The sequence below is a fragment of the Salminus brasiliensis genome, chromosome 12 (assembly GCF_030463535.1).
Source record: "Salminus brasiliensis chromosome 12, fSalBra1.hap2, whole genome shotgun sequence".
Taxonomy (NCBI): Eukaryota; Metazoa; Chordata; class Actinopteri; order Characiformes; family Bryconidae; genus Salminus; species Salminus brasiliensis.
Genome location: NC_132889.1, coordinates 10005262 through 10023709, shown reverse-complemented (window position 1 = coordinate 10023709; position 18448 = coordinate 10005262). Strand labels below are relative to the sequence as shown.

The window sequence follows — 18448 nt, the reverse complement described above, 5'->3', positions numbered from 1 at the left end:
TCCAATTCAACAACAGACTTTTTATTGAGAATGCTGCCTTCTTATTGTTATCTTTAGTAAAAAGAAAAAAAAAACCTTTTCAGCTACCTAGGAGAAAAAAATACATTTACACAGATCCCTAGTATAAAACTGAGTCTGTCTTGGCACAGGACATCATCACAGATAGAGGAGCGTAAGAAATGTGTTTCACACATTTCACACAAAGAAGATGCACTGCCCAGCACCCACACTCTCTCCCACACAGAATCATGGTTCCATATTTACTTTTCCACACAAGTACTGCATGTTGTGACTTATAATGATTAATAATGAGCTGTCCCAATCAAAAACACACTCCGGATCACTGGTCTTTTTTTTACACACACACACACAAACACACACACTCCCCTAGCCATATACTTTATCTGGTAAATCATCTAGACATACGTGATGCCAGTGCCTTAACAGATCTATATATAGCAAATCACAGTATGCCATTCACTCAGCAATACCTTTCAGGGATAAAGCTCACACTAATGCAGCCTGTGTATATGTGTGCACAAAAACATTACAGACCAGGCTTATATCTCAAATAATAATAAAAAAGTTACCTCCTCTGTGCATTTTTTTCTGTATATAAAGTGACAATTGCTTTTCACTACACATATAATGCCAGAGAATAATGGAGGTGGATGGAGAGTGCTATGTGTGTGATGACAGACGTCTGACCTAGATTTACAATTCCACCCCAACACCCAACCCTAGCTCCCCAGTCCAACTGTTTTGACGTGACTAGTCAGCTGTCATTTTGAGTAGCTAGGCTGATGCTAGAACTGTGGAAGTGTATAACAAAAGGGACTGTGTTGAGTACAGTGGCATGCAAACAATAAGACACCTCTACTTAAACATTCTAGCTTGAAGCAAATGTTTTGGTGCCCTGCATGGTCAGTAATTTGAATCACCCCCTTGGCAAGTATCACAGAGAATACTGGAGGATTTTCAACCGTTTATTTTTTCAAAAATGTTCTCAAAGATTCTTGGGTTGTTTTGCATGCACTATACTTTTGAGGTCTATTAATAGATTTCTAAAATGGGCCATGACAAAACCTTTAGCTTGCACCTCTCCAAGTAGTTAATTGTGAATGTGGTGATGTGTTTAGGATAATTCTTTTCATTTATAGATTTTGAGATGTTTGCTTCCAGAATTTACTGATATTTACTTAAATCCATTCTTTCCTCTACTAGTGTAATGTTCCCAGCTCCACTGGTTGCTCACACTTACTATTCACAGTAACGGGGATTTTGCCCAAAATTTTGCATGACACTTTAAATACTCCAGCAGAGTAAATGGGTGTTGCTAAAACAGATTAAACTAGTACTAAGTAAAGACAAGCTTTATCGAGAAGTATCAGGTAACAACCCTGCAAACATACACACATTTGTGGGTAAGTACTTAATGTTTTTTTTTAAACAATAAGTTATTAAAATCTTAAATGTAAATCTTCTTGTATCAGACAAATGTAAAACAAGATGTGCAGGCGTTTGTTTAAGATGATACATTTGTGAACATTTAAAATAATCAGTGTTTGCCGTCCTTTCAATAGAATAAGCGTTGGAATTAATTACTGTTAACTCTGTTACTGCCAGTAATCAAATAATTCTTTGCAGTGCTCTGTTTAATTCCTGCAAGTAAAACAATCAGACATTCACACGCACACTTGTCAGGAGTCCTCAGTCATTCCAGTCACATTGCAATGCTGGGGGTAATTGCAAACAATTTAAAATCAATATCAGTCAGTGCCATCAGTGCCATCAAGATTGTGTCCTCCAAATCAGGATCTTTTTGTCCTCTCACTGTTCTTTTAATCTTGTCTTCTCTTTTCTCAGCTCTCCTTTACCACAGCTGCCTTCCTGTGTATGTAGGGGGTGCAGAAGGGACCTATGAAGTGAACACATTAGAAATATGTCTAGGTGCACATAATATTTACATTTACTGCTGTTTTCAGTTGTGTAAGCAAAGAGATTTGCTCAGCTTTTAGTAAGCTGAGTAGTATGTAGCAGCAGAATACTCAAAGGTAAAACATGGGTAAAACATGCTATGGTATAAGCTACACATTTTAGATTATACTTTCTTTTGCTAATAGCTTTGGTTTTGGTTTCTGATATTACGCACAGTTCTTCAGTAAAACCATTATCTTGTTAAAAGAAAGGAAAGAGCAATTGGAATTGCGTTTGTTAATTTTTTCCCATCTGTTCACAGACTTAATCAGTGATTAGACTAATGAGGTTGCTCCAACTCTAATCTCTTCAACCTGGACACATACAGATGACACAAGCAGTCTTTCAGCATAGTTTAGTGTGTCTTGCTTGCATTCTTAGTGTTTCTGGATGCTCTGGTTTATCCTTCAGTTTTTGGCCCTGTACATCATTCTTTCCATACACACTTGATTTGAAAACACTAATTTGTTTAATTAGTGGTAAAACAAAATTGATTTACCCACCGTTCCCCCATTTAGTATCATGGTCATCTCAGTGGGTTGGTAGACATTACTGCGAAAAGGGCCGCTGGGTCTGGCCCCTGTGTTGCCATTATGGTGGCCCCCACTCCTCAGCCCTAACAGTGAGAAGACATACATATTAGCAGGTCTTTTGTCCAAGATAAATTACAATTGTTCTGAATGACAAATAATCTGCTACTTTGTTTTTCTTTAAGGCATGTACCTGCAGCATTTTCATCAAATGCATATCCCTGATTCTCTACAAACTGCCTGTGTGAGATGGGGATGTCCTCATCAAAGCTGGTCTCCCTCATGCGCGAAGAGTTCTGTGAAGTGTCAAAGTAGTCCGGAGCAGAGGGTTGGGGTGGAGGTTGTAGACAGGCATGGGCCTCAGGTGCAGCATGACATAGCAGCAACAGCCAGCCCTGTGCCACCAATGCCACAGCCAGTGCAGGCTCGTCCCAGTCTGGAGCTTTTCCCAGTGCTGCATTACCATAGAGGTAGAAGCCCATCCAGGCAGCCCACAGGAAAATAGAAAGCATGCAGGAGATAAGAAGCCATATAGCATTACAGCGCCAAGGTTGAACCTTCCCACACAATGCCAGCAATGCTGCCACTAGAGCAGCAAGCAAAAGTGCCAGCACATAGGAGCAAGCCAAGGTGAAGTCCAATGGCTCATACTGGCAGGCAGGTTGCCCCTGTCGCAGCACTGTTAAGAGCAACCACTCAGCTGCCACGATGCCCTGGACTGCTGCAAGTCCGAGAGCAAGCCCAGTAAGAGCACATCCGCCCAGACAATGTCGGTCCTGTACTAATCGTCGTAGCCTCACGCCCTGAGCCAGCATGCAGGAGAAGCACAGAGCAAATAGGGCTCCCCATAAGGCGCGACGTACCGTACACAGGCTCTCATTGTGTTCAATAAGGTAGGCAAAACTCAGGGCAAAGAGGCCCACAATGCCTACAAGCAGCAGGAGAATAGGGCCCACGCCACTTCGCTTCTCGGCCTCAGTCACTGAGCGAAGGCGACACAGCAGCACTAGACCCAGAAGTATGGCAGCCAGACTGCCTCCAGCAGCCAAACCCTCCACCACCACACCCCAGATAGTCTCCAGGTCACACAGGAGGGTGTAGGGGCGTGTCAGGCCAAATCCACAGCCCCATGGTGTTGCAGATTCTTCGTTGTAAGCAAAACTCACAGCAAAAATAGGGAGGAGGAAGATCAGCGCAGGAAAATATGCCATCTGACAGAGAAAGTGAAAAGAAGGGCATAAATATATGCTTTACCACCTCAAAGTTCCTTCCACTCACAAAAGATTTAACACAAATGAAATGACATTCTTATACCAAATGTCCAAAACAAAAATGTTTAAAACAAAGGAAAATATCATAACTTGAAATAACTGAAACAAATAACCAATGATTAGTAAGTAGCAGTTAATCTTGTTTGCATAATTTTCATGTACAACATTTGTTATTTATCTTTATTGTCACTTGTGCCCTCTCAAAGATATTACAGACATGATGCTTGTGCTACAAAAATGTATACTCTATAAAAACACAATCTCTAAAATAAAACCCTATTAAGTGTTGTTGAAACAGCTTCACTTTCACTCTTTATGAAAGACAAAGGCATGTCAGAGGTTCTGTGTTTGGTGAAAATATCTATTGATAATGTGTAAAAAAAAAAAAAAAAATCAGGCTTCTAACACTAGTTTGTGTACTTGGGTGACTCTTGTATGGATAGTGATTTTTTTTTTTAGATCACTACAACACAGCAAGGCTCAGCTATTGGAGGGACATGCTCCAAGGCTCAGCTGACTAGCATGGATAACACAAACAGCCTGCCTTTTATTTAGCTGTTAAAAAATACCTTTTATTAATTAAAGACAATCCTTTAACTAATACAAATCCTTTAACAAATATGTAAAAAACTATTTTACATATTTGTTACTACATGCAGCAGTATTTTAGGCATTGTTTATTTAGTCTTGAAATATTGTGAAAATGTTCAAATGTTTCCCATGCCCAGTATATTTCCTATTTCCCAGTTTGCTGCATGACAAATCTGAAACTATAAAAAAATTTTAATATGCTACAGCAGAGGTCACTTATAGGCGGGCCATGGTCCTGGTCTGGAACCAGACGCTGTCCTTTCCAGACCTGGACCTATTGAGAACTATGTAATTTTGAAAGTGTGTTTATTTTAACTGACACACACCGGGAAGAGACGAGACAAGAAAAAGCATAAAACGAATCAGAGGAAGGTCAATTCACAAGATGTTCTCTAAAAAGAGATCTAGAGTGGAGGACGAAATACTTTTAGTCAAGAATGGACAGATTTCATATTATTACATATTATGCAAACACATATATACTTACATTCCTACAAATTAGTATAATAAAATTTCTTGCTTTGTGTTATTTAACGTTTAATTTGTTAAACGTATATATATATATATATATATATATATATATATATATATATATATATATATATTGTACTTCAATGTACAGAATAAGGCACTGAATCATAATGCAAGTTAGACATACTATGTTTTAAGGACTTTGGCTTAAGGAAATGTTCTTTAACTTTAACTTAATTTTAATTAAATACCCATGTACTATAGCATTACCAGCAGGTTGTCACCAGGAACTTCAGTTTGTCATTTTGTTGTGAGACACTTGAAGAAGGGGTGTGTGTTGGAGGGCAGGGTGTATTTCCTCTGACATTTCTATCCATAAGGCCATGGCAGAGGCCATGTTTGCCATGGTAACATTAGCACAGAGAAGGGAGGAAGGGCAGAGGACCTGTGTACATCAATGACAGAGCACACCCACTACCCATAACCCTATTCTTATGTTAATCAAGGTTTAACCAGACAAAACGGCTGTTTAAAATAACCATTCTGTTGTTAAAAAAATAGATCTAAATATCTACTCTTGCTTTGAGCCCCAGGTTTCAAATATGAATTCTGCACTTTTTAAAGAACCTACATGAAAATCAGCTGGGAGAGAAGCTGGCCATTTTGAAGCTGAAGAAAGAGTGAAAATTAATCAGAGCCATCGCAAAGAAATAGGGGGAAATTATCTGGGAAACAGTGTGTGTGAATGTGTGTGCATCTAAGTAAGAAACAATTGATGGACATAAAATATGTATCATGAAAAAATAAAGACGAAAATAAATGTTCACACACTTCCAGGTTTTAAACTTTTCCCACTAGACCTTTTTAGAGTTCAGACTTTTTTTTCCCAGCTGAACAAGGATTGTACCTTCTGAAGTTGAGACTGACTGGAGAATGCAACAGTTTGGTGTTATCAGGGGGTTTCCAGCCTAATATTTGTTTTCTTTAAGACTCTCTGTTCCTTACTTAACAACTTTAAATGTAATTATCAAGACAAAAATACACTGAAGTTCTGACATATTGTCTCATGTTAATATTTGGTTTCAGACACAAGTGTCTTTAGTATATAGCAAAAACAAAACAAACCAAGCTTCCCTTTAAAGTACTTTTGGAGGAGACAACATTAAGAATGGTCATGTCATTTGTAAACCCTGCTGTATTAAATATACAGAAAAAGCACTAGAAAGGATGAATGGACTCTGCCTATTATGCTCTGCATGTCTATCTCAGTTATCACACCTATCACACTTTGTAGCACGAATGACTGTTTCTGTGTTTTAATAGGGTAGGCATGGGAGAGTTTAAAAATGCCAAGGCTCCATCAATAGGTTCTATCAGAGTATGAGGAAACCTCCACATTACTTGCTGATAGAGGGCATGCTTTCACTTTGGCTGCTTTTCTATTTCCCCTGCTGGCACTCTTTGCTCTCTCACATTTGAAAATGTGTTGTGAAGACATTGCTTTTTTACCCCCCTCTCCAAACACTTGCCTAATCATAAATACACCCTGTTCTTCATTTCTTCTGCTCACTCTACTTTGCTTATTTCACCCTCCCTCTTTCTTTTCCTCTTATGTAACAGCAAAAATCTAGCTCTTTCCAGTTGTACTGCATGGCCTGAGCAGAGGTATAATATAAAATACATGTTGTATTGTACTTTTGAGTTAAACCAAGTACTGTTATAAGATGAATACCCTTCAGCCTTTGTTCATGGTTATTCGTGTATTTTTTGGATTTACCTAACCAAAATAACATTAGTTATATTCTTACATCTTGGTTACTGTTATACACATGTATAGGAAATACAGGTCAGAATGCAAAATGTCAAACAATTCCTACAAATCATTTAAACCAAATTGATTAGGTAATGCAGTTATGTTCTGTATTTTAAGTAAGTTCTAGTAATTAGGGCTTAACATGTGCCTGATCTCAAATTGTTACCATATGCAAACTGACTTGGTAATTTTACTATCAGAATGTTTAATCTTTCTTTAACTTTCTCAAATTATATACAAAAGGAAAATATTCAAAGAACATAGCATAGCATGTCCCAGTTGCATGAAATTATGAAACAATTTTTAAGGAGCAGTTTAATATAGTAAATGCATTACCAAGTACAAAACCAAAACAACTTGGATTAAATGGAGCTTGGGAGCTAGGAACAGCCCATTTAAAATGTTAGGTAGACCTTCAGGTGGACCTTTGCATTCTCCCTGTGTGCCTGTGTGTGTGTTCTTTCTCCTTCATTTGGCTAATCAATATATCAAAATATATACAGCTCCATTAGTGATATACAAACATATATCCACAAAACTCTAAATGAAACAAAAATGAAAATGTATAGATGATTATCAAACATTATACATTATATACCAAGTGTATACCAAATTCATTTTGTACTACAAACAAATATGCATTTAATGCATGCATTAGTGTGGTAAATGCATTTAGAATCCCTTATACTAAAGCTAACACTTCTGTAATGAAAATGCTATTTAAAGGCACCATTAACAAGTTAAATATTGTTATCATACAAAACATACGTGAACATGTTCACTGTGCTTATGTAAATTTGATCTGATATAAAGAGTAAAGAGTACAGTTAAGGTAGATCCACTTTTATCAAGCTACAATTTGATGAGAGTCATAAAGTTCAAAAACATACAATTTGCTAGAACATTTCCATGGTTGGCATGGAAAACCATTTCCTCCATGATTTCGGTATCATGCCTAAAATGCTTATTACAGAAAACTAAAAAAAACTTTAGTTTGTTAATAGATTAGTTAAATACATAGTTTGTCAATTAAACTGGTTATTATACAGAAGACCAACATAACAAATACTATGGCCTACAGTGGTATTACATATGTATAACACATATGTAAGAAGAAATAACAATAGCACAAATACATACATTTAAAATAGTATAAAGTAAACATTACACAAAAAATATGTCCAAGGTGGACAAAAGCTGGGCATAGCCTACCTTATCCAGTGTATACAAATCCTATGCAAACCAATGCAGCGATAACGTCACGCGTTTTGGAAGGTAGAAAGAAAAAATGTCACATTTCGTCCTTCTGGTTAGGAAGAAGAGTACGATTTCTATCTTATACACGTCGCAGCAGCCGAACACTGTGTGCCCTGGCGGATTCGCAGTTTTCTATGGACAGCCACAAACAAGCTTTACTGATTTAATACACAGTGCACACAGCGTGAGGTCCAGTGTGATTCTTATTCGTTGTGGCAGAATAGGGTTGTAGTCGATGGTTTCCGAATTTCCCTATAATAACTCCTTTTTATCATAAGTAAATTAGAATATACATAAGCAAACAGAAGATCAGAACCCTGCAGTTGAGAAAAATATATCTGTTTAATCCGCTTGGATCACTGGAACCGCACAACAACGACGGCTAGTCGAGTCTCACTTGCCTCAGCAATCCGCGACTGCATTATCCGTATATGGCAAATTCTGTGTTGTGAAGTTAACCGCTTTTGGCATAAAACATGACAGCACCAGAAAGAAAAATCTGAAGAAAAAATGGCTGAAGAAAAATCCCTCTAACCGCAGTGGTTCTCAATGTTCGACAACATTTCCAAAGACAACACACTCAGTCCTGGTTAATGTCCTTCTGACGAAAGCTTTGCATTCAGTAAAAAGGCTCTGTCATAGAATCATAATCTGTAAATTACAGGCCTCATAATGCATGCTAATACATGCTTATATCGTAGCGTTTTGGTGAGACTCAATCTGTCTTGCTTTCCCTCTGGTTCAACAGCATGCCCTCAGCTGTTCGAACAGATCAGTCGAGGGAAGCGTGTTGTGAGTGACAGTGGTCCCACCCCTTCACAGCCCAGCACAGCTTAATTCTAGACACTCGTCCTGTTACGTTCAATGTTTTCACGACTGTGTCGTATTTTACACTGCGCGAAGGTCATACATGACATTTGGAACAGCGCTACTTAAATAAACTGTCTGTTTATAGTCACATTTTTCTTAAATCGGTGATCGCTAAACTGTATAATTTACTGTGCCATTTATATAATCATCTTGTCTGGATTGTGAATTTAGGCAATTTATATGAAATTCTTCATAACACGAACAACACTGTATCGTTAATCTCAATGGGTTATTACTCATTCCCTTAGTAGTCATATGACAGTGACATGTTCAGTGTGTGAGGACAGAGTGTGTGTTTGGACGGAGGGTATAGATATGTGTGGATGTCCAAAAAAAAGGGTAATATTCTATATGAAAATAAACACTGAAGTCAGTTTCAATATGTGGATGCCTGCACATGTATTGCAAAGTAGTGCATCTTTAAGAGTCTAATTATTGACCATTACTGAAAAAGTAACGAAAATAAACAAATACAAAATAAATACTAAGGCAGCCAATCTGCTTTCTGTATTTTTTTATTGCAGGTAAAGGATACAGACAGCTTAATTAAAAGGAGAGAGCCAGAAGGTAACACAGACACGGGAACACCCTGAAACACTGGCATCCATCTGCTCCACCACCCACAAACCTGAGTGATCACGTGCAAGCAGCAGCTATAGCATCTCATTATAGTACAATTACCTGTATTCGTGAACCCATGGACCTTTGAAGATTGAGACTGAGTCCCAAACATTATCTGGAAGGTTATTCCAGAGTTGGGGGACTTTATAAAAAAAGCTCTTCCCCCTGCTGAGGCTTTCTGAATTTTGGGAATGAATAAGAAGCCAGCACCCTGTGATCTAAGTAATCTTGATCTCCCAGGTACTCAGGAGTGAGGCCATGTAGGGCTTTGTATGTTAAGAGAAGAATTTAATAGTCAATACTGAATTTAACTGGGCGCCAATGAAGTGCTGATAGAGCTGGACTGATATGGTAAAATTTTCTAGTTTTAGTAAGGACCCTGGCTGCAGCATTTTTAACTAGTTAAAGTCAATTAAGGTTTCTGCTGGAACACCCTGACATGTTACAATAATCTAACCTTGAGATTATAAAAACATATACTAGCTTTTCTGCATCCTGTGGAAATAAAGAATTTCTTAGTTTGGCAATGTTCCTAAGATGTAAAAAGGCTGTTCTAGTAATATTAGCTATATGTTGCTCAAATGATAGGTTTGAATCGAATATGCTGCCAAGACTTTTAGCTGCTGGACCAGGAATAAAGGAAAACTTTTGCCAAGTCTAACATTAAGTCTTAATTTATCGTCAGGTTTGGCTGATATATAGAACATCTGCATAGCAATGGAAGTTAACATAATGTCTGCGTATAACTGTGCACAGTGGTAACATGTATAATGTAAATAATAGCAATAAAATAGATCCTTGCGGAACTCCATATCTCACGCTTGTGTAATTTGAAGATAAATCTTTTACCTTTAAAAACTGATAATCAAGTCAAGTGGGTTTTTATTGTCATTTTAACTATATGTTCAAAGACCAAAGAACTGGTGGTGGATTTCCGCAGGTGCAGACACCCACCTCCATCAGTGAACATCCAGGGTATGAACATCGAGAGTGTGGACTCTTATAAATACCTGGGTGTTCATCTGAACAACAAACTGGACTGGTCAGTCAACACTGCTGCACTCTACAAGAAAGGCCAGAGCAGACTCTACCTGCTGAGGAGATTGAGGTCCTTTGGAGTGCAGGGAGCACTCCTGAGGACGTTCTTCGACACAGTGGTGGCATCTGCCATCTTTTAAGATAAGATAAGATAAGATAAGATAAGATAAGATAGTCCTTTATTAGTCCCGCAGTGGGGAAATTCCCAGTGTAACAGCAGAAAGGGATAGCAAGACACTTAGTTACAAAAATTTTGATAATTAATTTACACTATATACACAATATAAATAAGAATTAAAAAACCAATAACAATATTATTTACAGCAAAAAACTCTTAATTGCACATGGGGGGGGGGGTATTGCACATAGTAATGGAGTGGTCTGCTGGGGCAGTAGCATCTCGACGGCAGATAAGAAGAGACTGGACAAACTCATAAAGAGGGCCGGCTCTGTCCTGGGGTGCTTCTTAGACCCAGTGCAGGTGGTGGGAGACAGGAGGATGACAGCCAAGCTGGCATCCATGCTGGAGAACAGCTCCCACCCCATGCATGAGACTCTGGCAGCACTGGGCAGCTCCTTTAGCGACAGGCTGCTTCACCCCAAGTGTGTGAAGGAGCGGTATCGCAGGTCCTTCCTTCCTGCTGCCGTCAGACTGCACAACCAGCACTGCTCCCAGCGGACCACATACACACACACTTAACTACACACACATGTTCATGTTCAGGGAATACTATGTGCAATACCCCCCCCCCCCTCATGTGCAATTAAGAGTCTTTTGCTGTAAATAATATTGTTATTGCTTTTTTAATTCTTATTTATATTGTGTATATAGTGTAAATTATTTATCTAAATTTTTGTAACTGAGTGTCTTGCTATGCCTTTCTGCTGTTACACTGAGAATTTCCCCACTGCGGGACTAATAAAGGACTATCTTATCTTATACACTTCAACTATACAGAGTACACAGTGAAACGAAACAACGTTTTTCCAGGACCATGGTGCAACATAGACACAGTGCATACAGAACACAAGTGCCAAACAGTACAAGTGCAGACAGACAACACAATACAGACAAAGAATAATAAATAATTAGGGGTAGTGTGCAAATTATGCAGTGTGCAATAAATATTGAGTCCAGTGAGGTAGTAAAGTTATTTGTGCAAAATGCTTTGTACAAAATGCTTCCCATATTGTCTGGGGTAAATGGTTGGTGAGAGAGGGAGAGAGAGGGTGTGTGTGCATGGAACAGAAAAAAAAATCAGTTCAGTTTCATTAGATATGTTTTGAACCACGATAGGGCTGTTCCAAGGACGGATTAAGGATAGTCTGGGCCCCTGGGCAAAGAGTTAGCCTTTAAAGTGAGCTCACTGTTGGACATATTGTCAGGCATGAAAAGAACATTAAATTGCTTAGTTAAGTGTGTGTATGCATTCAAACGGTGGTTGAGACAGCAAACTTTGTCAATGACAACATTGAAAGTTTCGATTCGAAACTTGTCCTTTCCGTTAAATGCTACACCTGGCTCTGCACTATCATCAGACATAATTTTGCGCTTCTTTGTATGCTGGAGGTCATGCCTGTACTCTTGGGAGACAGCAGTGGTGACATTTAAAGCTGCCCCTTCAAACACCTCAAAGTTATCTCTCTGTGCTGCCACCAAGTCTTGTAAAGACAAAAGAAGTTGTGTAGCTGTACATATGTCAATATCATGCTTCTGCAGCTGCAGGCTTGCGGCTTGGAACCTCTGTAGTATTGTCCCAGAAGTATGCCATGAAGGCCATCTCCAACGTGTCCAATTTGTGACAGAGTGCAAAGGCTTCACTTCACATTTCTCCTCCATATCTTTAGATATATCATGCCTCTCTCAGTTGTGCATAATATTTCCAAAGAGCCTTAGTTGACTCAGCTTGTGCGCTCCATCGAGTACCTGACAGTGATTTTAGTGTGAGTTTGATATCAGTTTCACCGAAAACCTTTCCCCACCTGTGTGTAGATGATGCACAAAATGTATACATTGCCTGTACAAAGTAAAAAAAAAACGTCCAGCTTCTGGGCTATTGTAAACAGCATTGACAACAACTAAATTCAGTGAATGTGCTGCACAGGGGACATAACAAATCAAATGGTTTCTTTGTTTAATATGAGCTTGGACTCCATTGTACTTTCCCAACATGTTACTTGCATTATCATATGACTGGCCCCTACAGTTGGATAAGTATAGGCCCAGATTCTCCACCATAGCAATGACACACTCTGCTAAACTGTCCCCACTATGGTTTTCAATAGGCTCAAAATCTAGAAAACGCTCAACTACATGTCCATCATTATTAACAAACCTGAAAATAAAAGTAAGTTGGTCCACATGAGCAAGGTCTGGAGTGGAGTCAACTATAACAGAGAAGTATTTTGATTCTTTGATCTCATTAACAATGGTTAATTGTTAATTAATTAATTAACTATTAATTATTAATTAATGATTGTTAATCATTAACTTTGTTCTCTGTCCCATCAAATGGATAAATTCTTCACACACTGTCGATGATAAGTAGGACACAGAACCTTTTCCCTTACCTCCAAACCTCTGTAGGTGCTCAGCCAGGAATGGGTCAAATTTGGGAGATCTATGATGCCCAAACAATTACCATTGTGGGCTGATCCTAATAGCTCATCATCTCCCCTGAAAGCAAGTCCCCTCTCCCCCAAAAACTGGATGACTGCAACAACTCTTTTCAAAACTTCCCGCCAGTATTGTCTTTCTGCATCAATTTGTTTGACAATATTAGAATCAATTGTTGCTGTGCCTCTGGAGCAATTATATAATGCTAGCATGCAAGCCCTATGCTCCACACTCCCCTCATGCTCACCAATCCGCTCTGAATGTTTCCAGTCAGAAAATCTATGAACAAAAGTATTGTGCTTACTGGAAAACAGTTTGCAAGCAAAACAATACACATAGCCCTTTTTACAACTGTTGTCATCACAAAGCAGCTTTACATAAATAGTGATTAATAAAGACAGAGACAAAGAAGAAAGAAGAAAATAACGTAAGACATGATGGATCAAAGACCCCCAGTGAGCAAGCCAGAACTATTTAAACATTAATGATAAAAATGACCAAACCAGGTATAACAAATAGTTAACAATGGTTTTAACATGGTCACTAAACAGGTAGCAGTGGTAGTCGGGTGAGCCGCTGACCTGCTATGGGTGGTGGTGGGTGGGGGGCCTGCAGGTTGGACCGGTAGGTGGCAGCTAGTTTGACGAAGGTAAAGGGGACCTCAGCGGGCAATCTTCCAGCAGGTCGGGCTGGGTGGCCATTTACTCGGAGAAGGTAAAAAGAGAGGGTTAGTTCTGAGAGGAATTTTATGGAGAGCAGAGAATGTTGGGCAGTATCAGAGTGTGTCTGATGACTCCGGCAGGTCTGATTATAACAGCCTAATTAAAAGGAGAGAACCAGAAGGTAACACAGACACGGGAACACCCTGAAAACACCTGCATCTATCTGCTCCACCGTCAACAAACCTGAGTGATCGCATGTAAGCAGCGAGACGACAGCTCCAGCATCTCAGTGTACTACAATACCCTGTGTCTGCGAACCCCTGGACCTGCAACCTTTATCTAAAAAACATTAATTACCAAAAGCTAAACTAAACAGATGAGTTTTCAGTTTGGATTTAAAGATTGAGACTGTGTCTGAGTCCCAAACATTATCTGTTATTCCAGAGTTGGGGGGCTTTATAAGAAAAGGCTCTTCCCCCTGCTGAGGTTTTCTGATTTTTGGGAAAGAGTAAGAGTCCAGCACCCTGAGATCTGAGTAGTCTTGATGGTTCGTAATATGTAATAAGATCCTGCAGGTACTCAGGAGCGAGGCCATGTAGGGCTTTATATGTTAATAGAAGAATTTTGTAATCAACACGGGATTTAACTGGGAGCCAATAAAGTGCTGATAGAACTGGACTGATATGGTTACATTTTCTAATTTTAGTAAGGACTCTGGCTGCAGCATTTTGCACCAGCTGAAGTTTATTGAGGTTCCTGCTGGAACAACCTGACAGTAGTGCATTACAGCAATCTAGTCTTGAGGTAATAAAAGCGTGTACTAGCTTTTCTGCATCCTGTAGAGACAAGGAGTTTCTTAGTTTGGCAATGTTTCTAAGCTGCATAAAGGCTGTCCTACTAATATTGGCTATATGCTGCTCAAATGATAAATCTGAGTCGAATATGACGCCAAGATTTTTAGCTGCTAAACCAGGAATAATGGAAGCATCAGCCAAGTCTAACATTAAGTCGGATAGTTTATTTCTAGTGTCTTTTGGACCTAAAAGGAGAACCTCGGTTTTGTCACTATTGAGGAGAAGGAAGTTATGTGACATCCAGAGTTTTATAACCTTTACACAGTCCTCCATTTTCTGTAATCTAAATTTATCGTCAGGTTTGGCTGATATATAGAGCTGTGTGTCATCTGCATAACAATGGAATTTAACGTCATGTCTGCTTATAACTGAGCCCAGTGGTAACATGTATAATGTAAATAGTAGCGGTCCTAAATTAGAGCCTTGAGGAACTCCATCTTACTTCTGTGTAATTTGAAGATAGATATTTTATCTTTACGAACTGATAGCGTCCCGTTAGATATGATTTGAACCACGATAGGGCTGTTCCTGTGATTCCAACCATTTTCTCTAATCTTTCTAGTAATATAGTATGATCTATTGTATCAAAGGCTGCACTAAGGTCTAGTAGGACTAATAAAGATACATAGCCTTGATCAGAGGCAAGAAGGAGATCATTTGTAATCTTCACTAGGGCTGTCTCTGTGCTGTGATTGGATCCAAATCCAGACTGGAATTTCTCATGCATGTCATTCTTACTCAGGTATAAGCAGAGTTGTTGGGCCACAGCTTTTTCTAATATCTTGGATACGAATGTTAAGTTGGAGATGGGTCTGTAATTAGACAATACACTGGGGTCAAGGTTTGGTTTCTTGATTAAGGGTTTTATGGGTTTAGGGTTTGGGGTACATGCCCAAGGCATGTAAGGGATGAATTTATAATTGTTATTATAAATGTCTGATTATGATTGGGAGTATTTCCTTTTAGCAATTTAGAGGGAATTGGGTCGAGTGGACAGGTTGTACAATTTGATGAGGAAATAATTTTTTCTAGTTCTGGCTGTGGAAGTGGGTAGAAGGCTTCCAGCCTTTGTTCTACAACTAAGTTATGTTCTAACTAAGTTATGTTCAACTGAGTAAAGCATTTGTAAAGCTCCTACTGGTACCCCCAATGCCTCTATCCCTGACTGAGGCTGGGTACTTCTGTTTTGAAATGCAGCTTCTCCTCTACTAATAAGAATCGACTTGGCTTAGTCGGTAATGGTACTGGGCCATAAAGCAGGGTCGTTGACCGTTTCACACCAGGAGTTGGGGTCCTTGCCCTCCTCATTTGAAAAACAGAAACACTCACTTGATGCAGCTGGCTGGTCTGATTGTGGGTCTGACACACCTGCAACTTTCCTTTCATGGTTTTTCTGCTGCTGGTCTGTGGTAGCCTGGCAGGGCTGGCATTCCTGCTCTGCACGTGACTGGGTCTGCAAAGGTACATAGTCACTGACAGGTGACACTGAGCCAGTGGTGATCACATCTTCATTGCTAGAACTCTGATCACTGCTAACATTAGCAATACTTGTCACACTCATATCCAGTGGTTTCTCAAAGAAGTTAATCAAAGTAACGCTTTTCAGGAAATCTGCATGATTTGCTTCCTTAATCTTTTTTGCTTTTCTTTTTGAGGCACCACTTTTTGTTTGGGATCCATGTTATTAATGGCAAGTGTTTCTTAAGATGCAAATACAGAATGTTGTTTCTATGTTGTATTTTCAGGAAAACATACAATCACAAAATTGTAGAACCAGATACAATATGTAATACAAAAAGACTGACATATAACTATTTAGCTATAAATTGTTGTTATTGTAAATGCATTGTATGTATGTACTAATATTATAAAGCTTTTTACTCAGCAAAATTAGCTTGCAGTTCTGTTGTATAAAAAGGCACTTTTCCTTTCATGCATTCCTCCAGAGCTAGAGTGACCACTGGTCTCTTTACTGTTGTTTATTAAAGAGGAAACATGAAACTAGTCAAATGGCTTGTTGTTTTGGCCAAATTCACTCAATTTAATCGGTGTCAAAGATAGCATTCATCAGACAAATTGCTTGTCTTAAATTTAAATAATTGCAATATTAATTGCATATTAATCAGCAATTAAAAAAAGAAAACAAAAATAAATACACATGGCCATAACAAATAAATTAATTAAATCAAACCAATAAATCACTGAAAGGAAATCTGGATGAGTTTAAAAATAGTACTGTAAAACTACCCTAAACAGTGGTAATTGACATCTCTGAAGTACACTTTGTATAGACTTATTAATCAAACAAACAAAAAATAAACAACAAACTCAATGAAAGAACCAAAAAATTAAGTAAAACTAATCAAAATAAATACACACAAAATTGTTCATTTCCTTATAATTGCACTGGTGACAGCCAAAATATACCTTTCTCAAATGATGGTAACTGGCATTACGAAACAAAAATGGAACTCTTGTGTCATTATATAAACTTTATGAGAAATAGCAAATATGTAATTGGTTATTGGGGTGGGAATTTTAATCTTTCTTTGCATTGAAGTGCTTGTACATATAAATAAGTTAAGGTTGTTGCCTTTATTTTTTCTTTAGTAATGTATGCACAGTTGGGGCCAGGTGACTGAAGTGAAAAAACAACTCCCTTAGCAGTCCCTTAGCAGATGCTTTTGTTACATATCAGCATTGATCTTGCTGCTACTGTTGGCAGTCATTTTTTTAGGTCATAGTAGGCTGCATTATTATTACAACCACAATACCTTAATATATATGTTCTTTTAATACATATTATAGGGCACTGTATGCTTATCTGCAGGTTGGGCAGTAAATGTAAGTGACAGAGCCCTGTTCCAGGGCAAAGGAAAGAAGAGGCCCTTCCAAAAAGAAGTTGTACCTTCAACAGACCTTATGGGAGGGGTTTAATGTGAACCCAAATAAACTAGCAAATAGTATTTTAACATAGTATGTGAAAAAACTTGGCTGTAAAGACCAGTAAATTACAGACAGTAACTGTAAATTGGAATTAATAATTTAAAGCAAGTTTTTTTTTTAATTATGATCTAACACTGTTGAAATGTCATTTTTATTAGGTATGTATTATATGTGTATGTATCTAATTCTGGATAGACACATTTAAAACTACAGTGCATATACATAGTAATTACCCTTATTCCTCTCATTGCTTTTATAAATGGAACCATGAGTAAAGAGTAATTTTGAAATGTGTGTTGTGGTGCAGTCTGAGATCAATCTAATGATTGCAGGTTTGCAATTATTCATTCAGTCCATAGAGTAGTCAGTGTGAAGTATTCAGAGAGAGTTCAGTCAAAGATTTTCTGCTAAGTAAATCCAGTCAGGTCTCTATTTAGGTTGTCATATAGGTTGTGTTTTCAAAACAAATTGAGTATATTACTTGACATTGAGTGACTAGCTAGCTAATAGTGACTAGCTATGTTTTTCGAAACAACAGATAAAAAAAATTGTTAGCAATCTGACTAATTTGCTATACAGGCCACTGAGCTACTGCCATTGTTATTAGCCCCATTTGCAACACCGTGACCAGCAACAGATGCAGGGTTGATTGACTTAATTCATGAGGTCCATGAATCACTGGTGATCTCCATTTCACTAATTGTGAGACTGCTAGCACCAATTTGTGGACCTCATAAATTAAGTCAATCACTTACAATCTAACTTACAAGTGGTAAATCTTTATGCAAACACTTATTTCACATTGGATTTTTTGTTAAGTGAAATTATTTGTTATCATTCTTGCCATATTGACCATATTTAGAAAAGCAATAAAAATGGGTAAATAGTTTTCTCTAGGAACGGTTCTTGATTGATAGAAAAAAAAAACAC

The 18448-nt window shown here is 38.3% G+C and overlaps 1 protein-coding gene across 2 annotated transcripts; it reads right to left on the bottom strand.

The window, feature by feature from the left end:
- Nucleotides 1–18361, bottom strand: gprc5ba (G protein-coupled receptor, class C, group 5, member Ba). Of its 2 annotated transcripts, none has more exons than XM_072692892.1 (4): nucleotides 13638–18361; nucleotides 2701–3718; nucleotides 2481–2593; nucleotides 1–1918 (listed from the first exon to the last, which is right to left on the bottom strand). In XM_072692892.1, the coding sequence occupies exons 2-4, from the start codon at nucleotides 3716–3718 to the stop codon at nucleotides 1874–1876; spliced, it is 1176 nt and encodes a 391-aa protein (XP_072548993.1). In that variant the 5' UTR covers nucleotides 13638–18361; the 3' UTR covers nucleotides 1–1873. The 2 variants fall into 2 exon arrangements, with proteins under 2 accessions (XP_072548993.1, XP_072548991.1); XM_072692890.1 differs by lacking the exon at nucleotides 13638–18361 and adding an exon at nucleotides 7866–8674.
- Nucleotides 18362–18448: the final 87 nt, after the last annotated feature.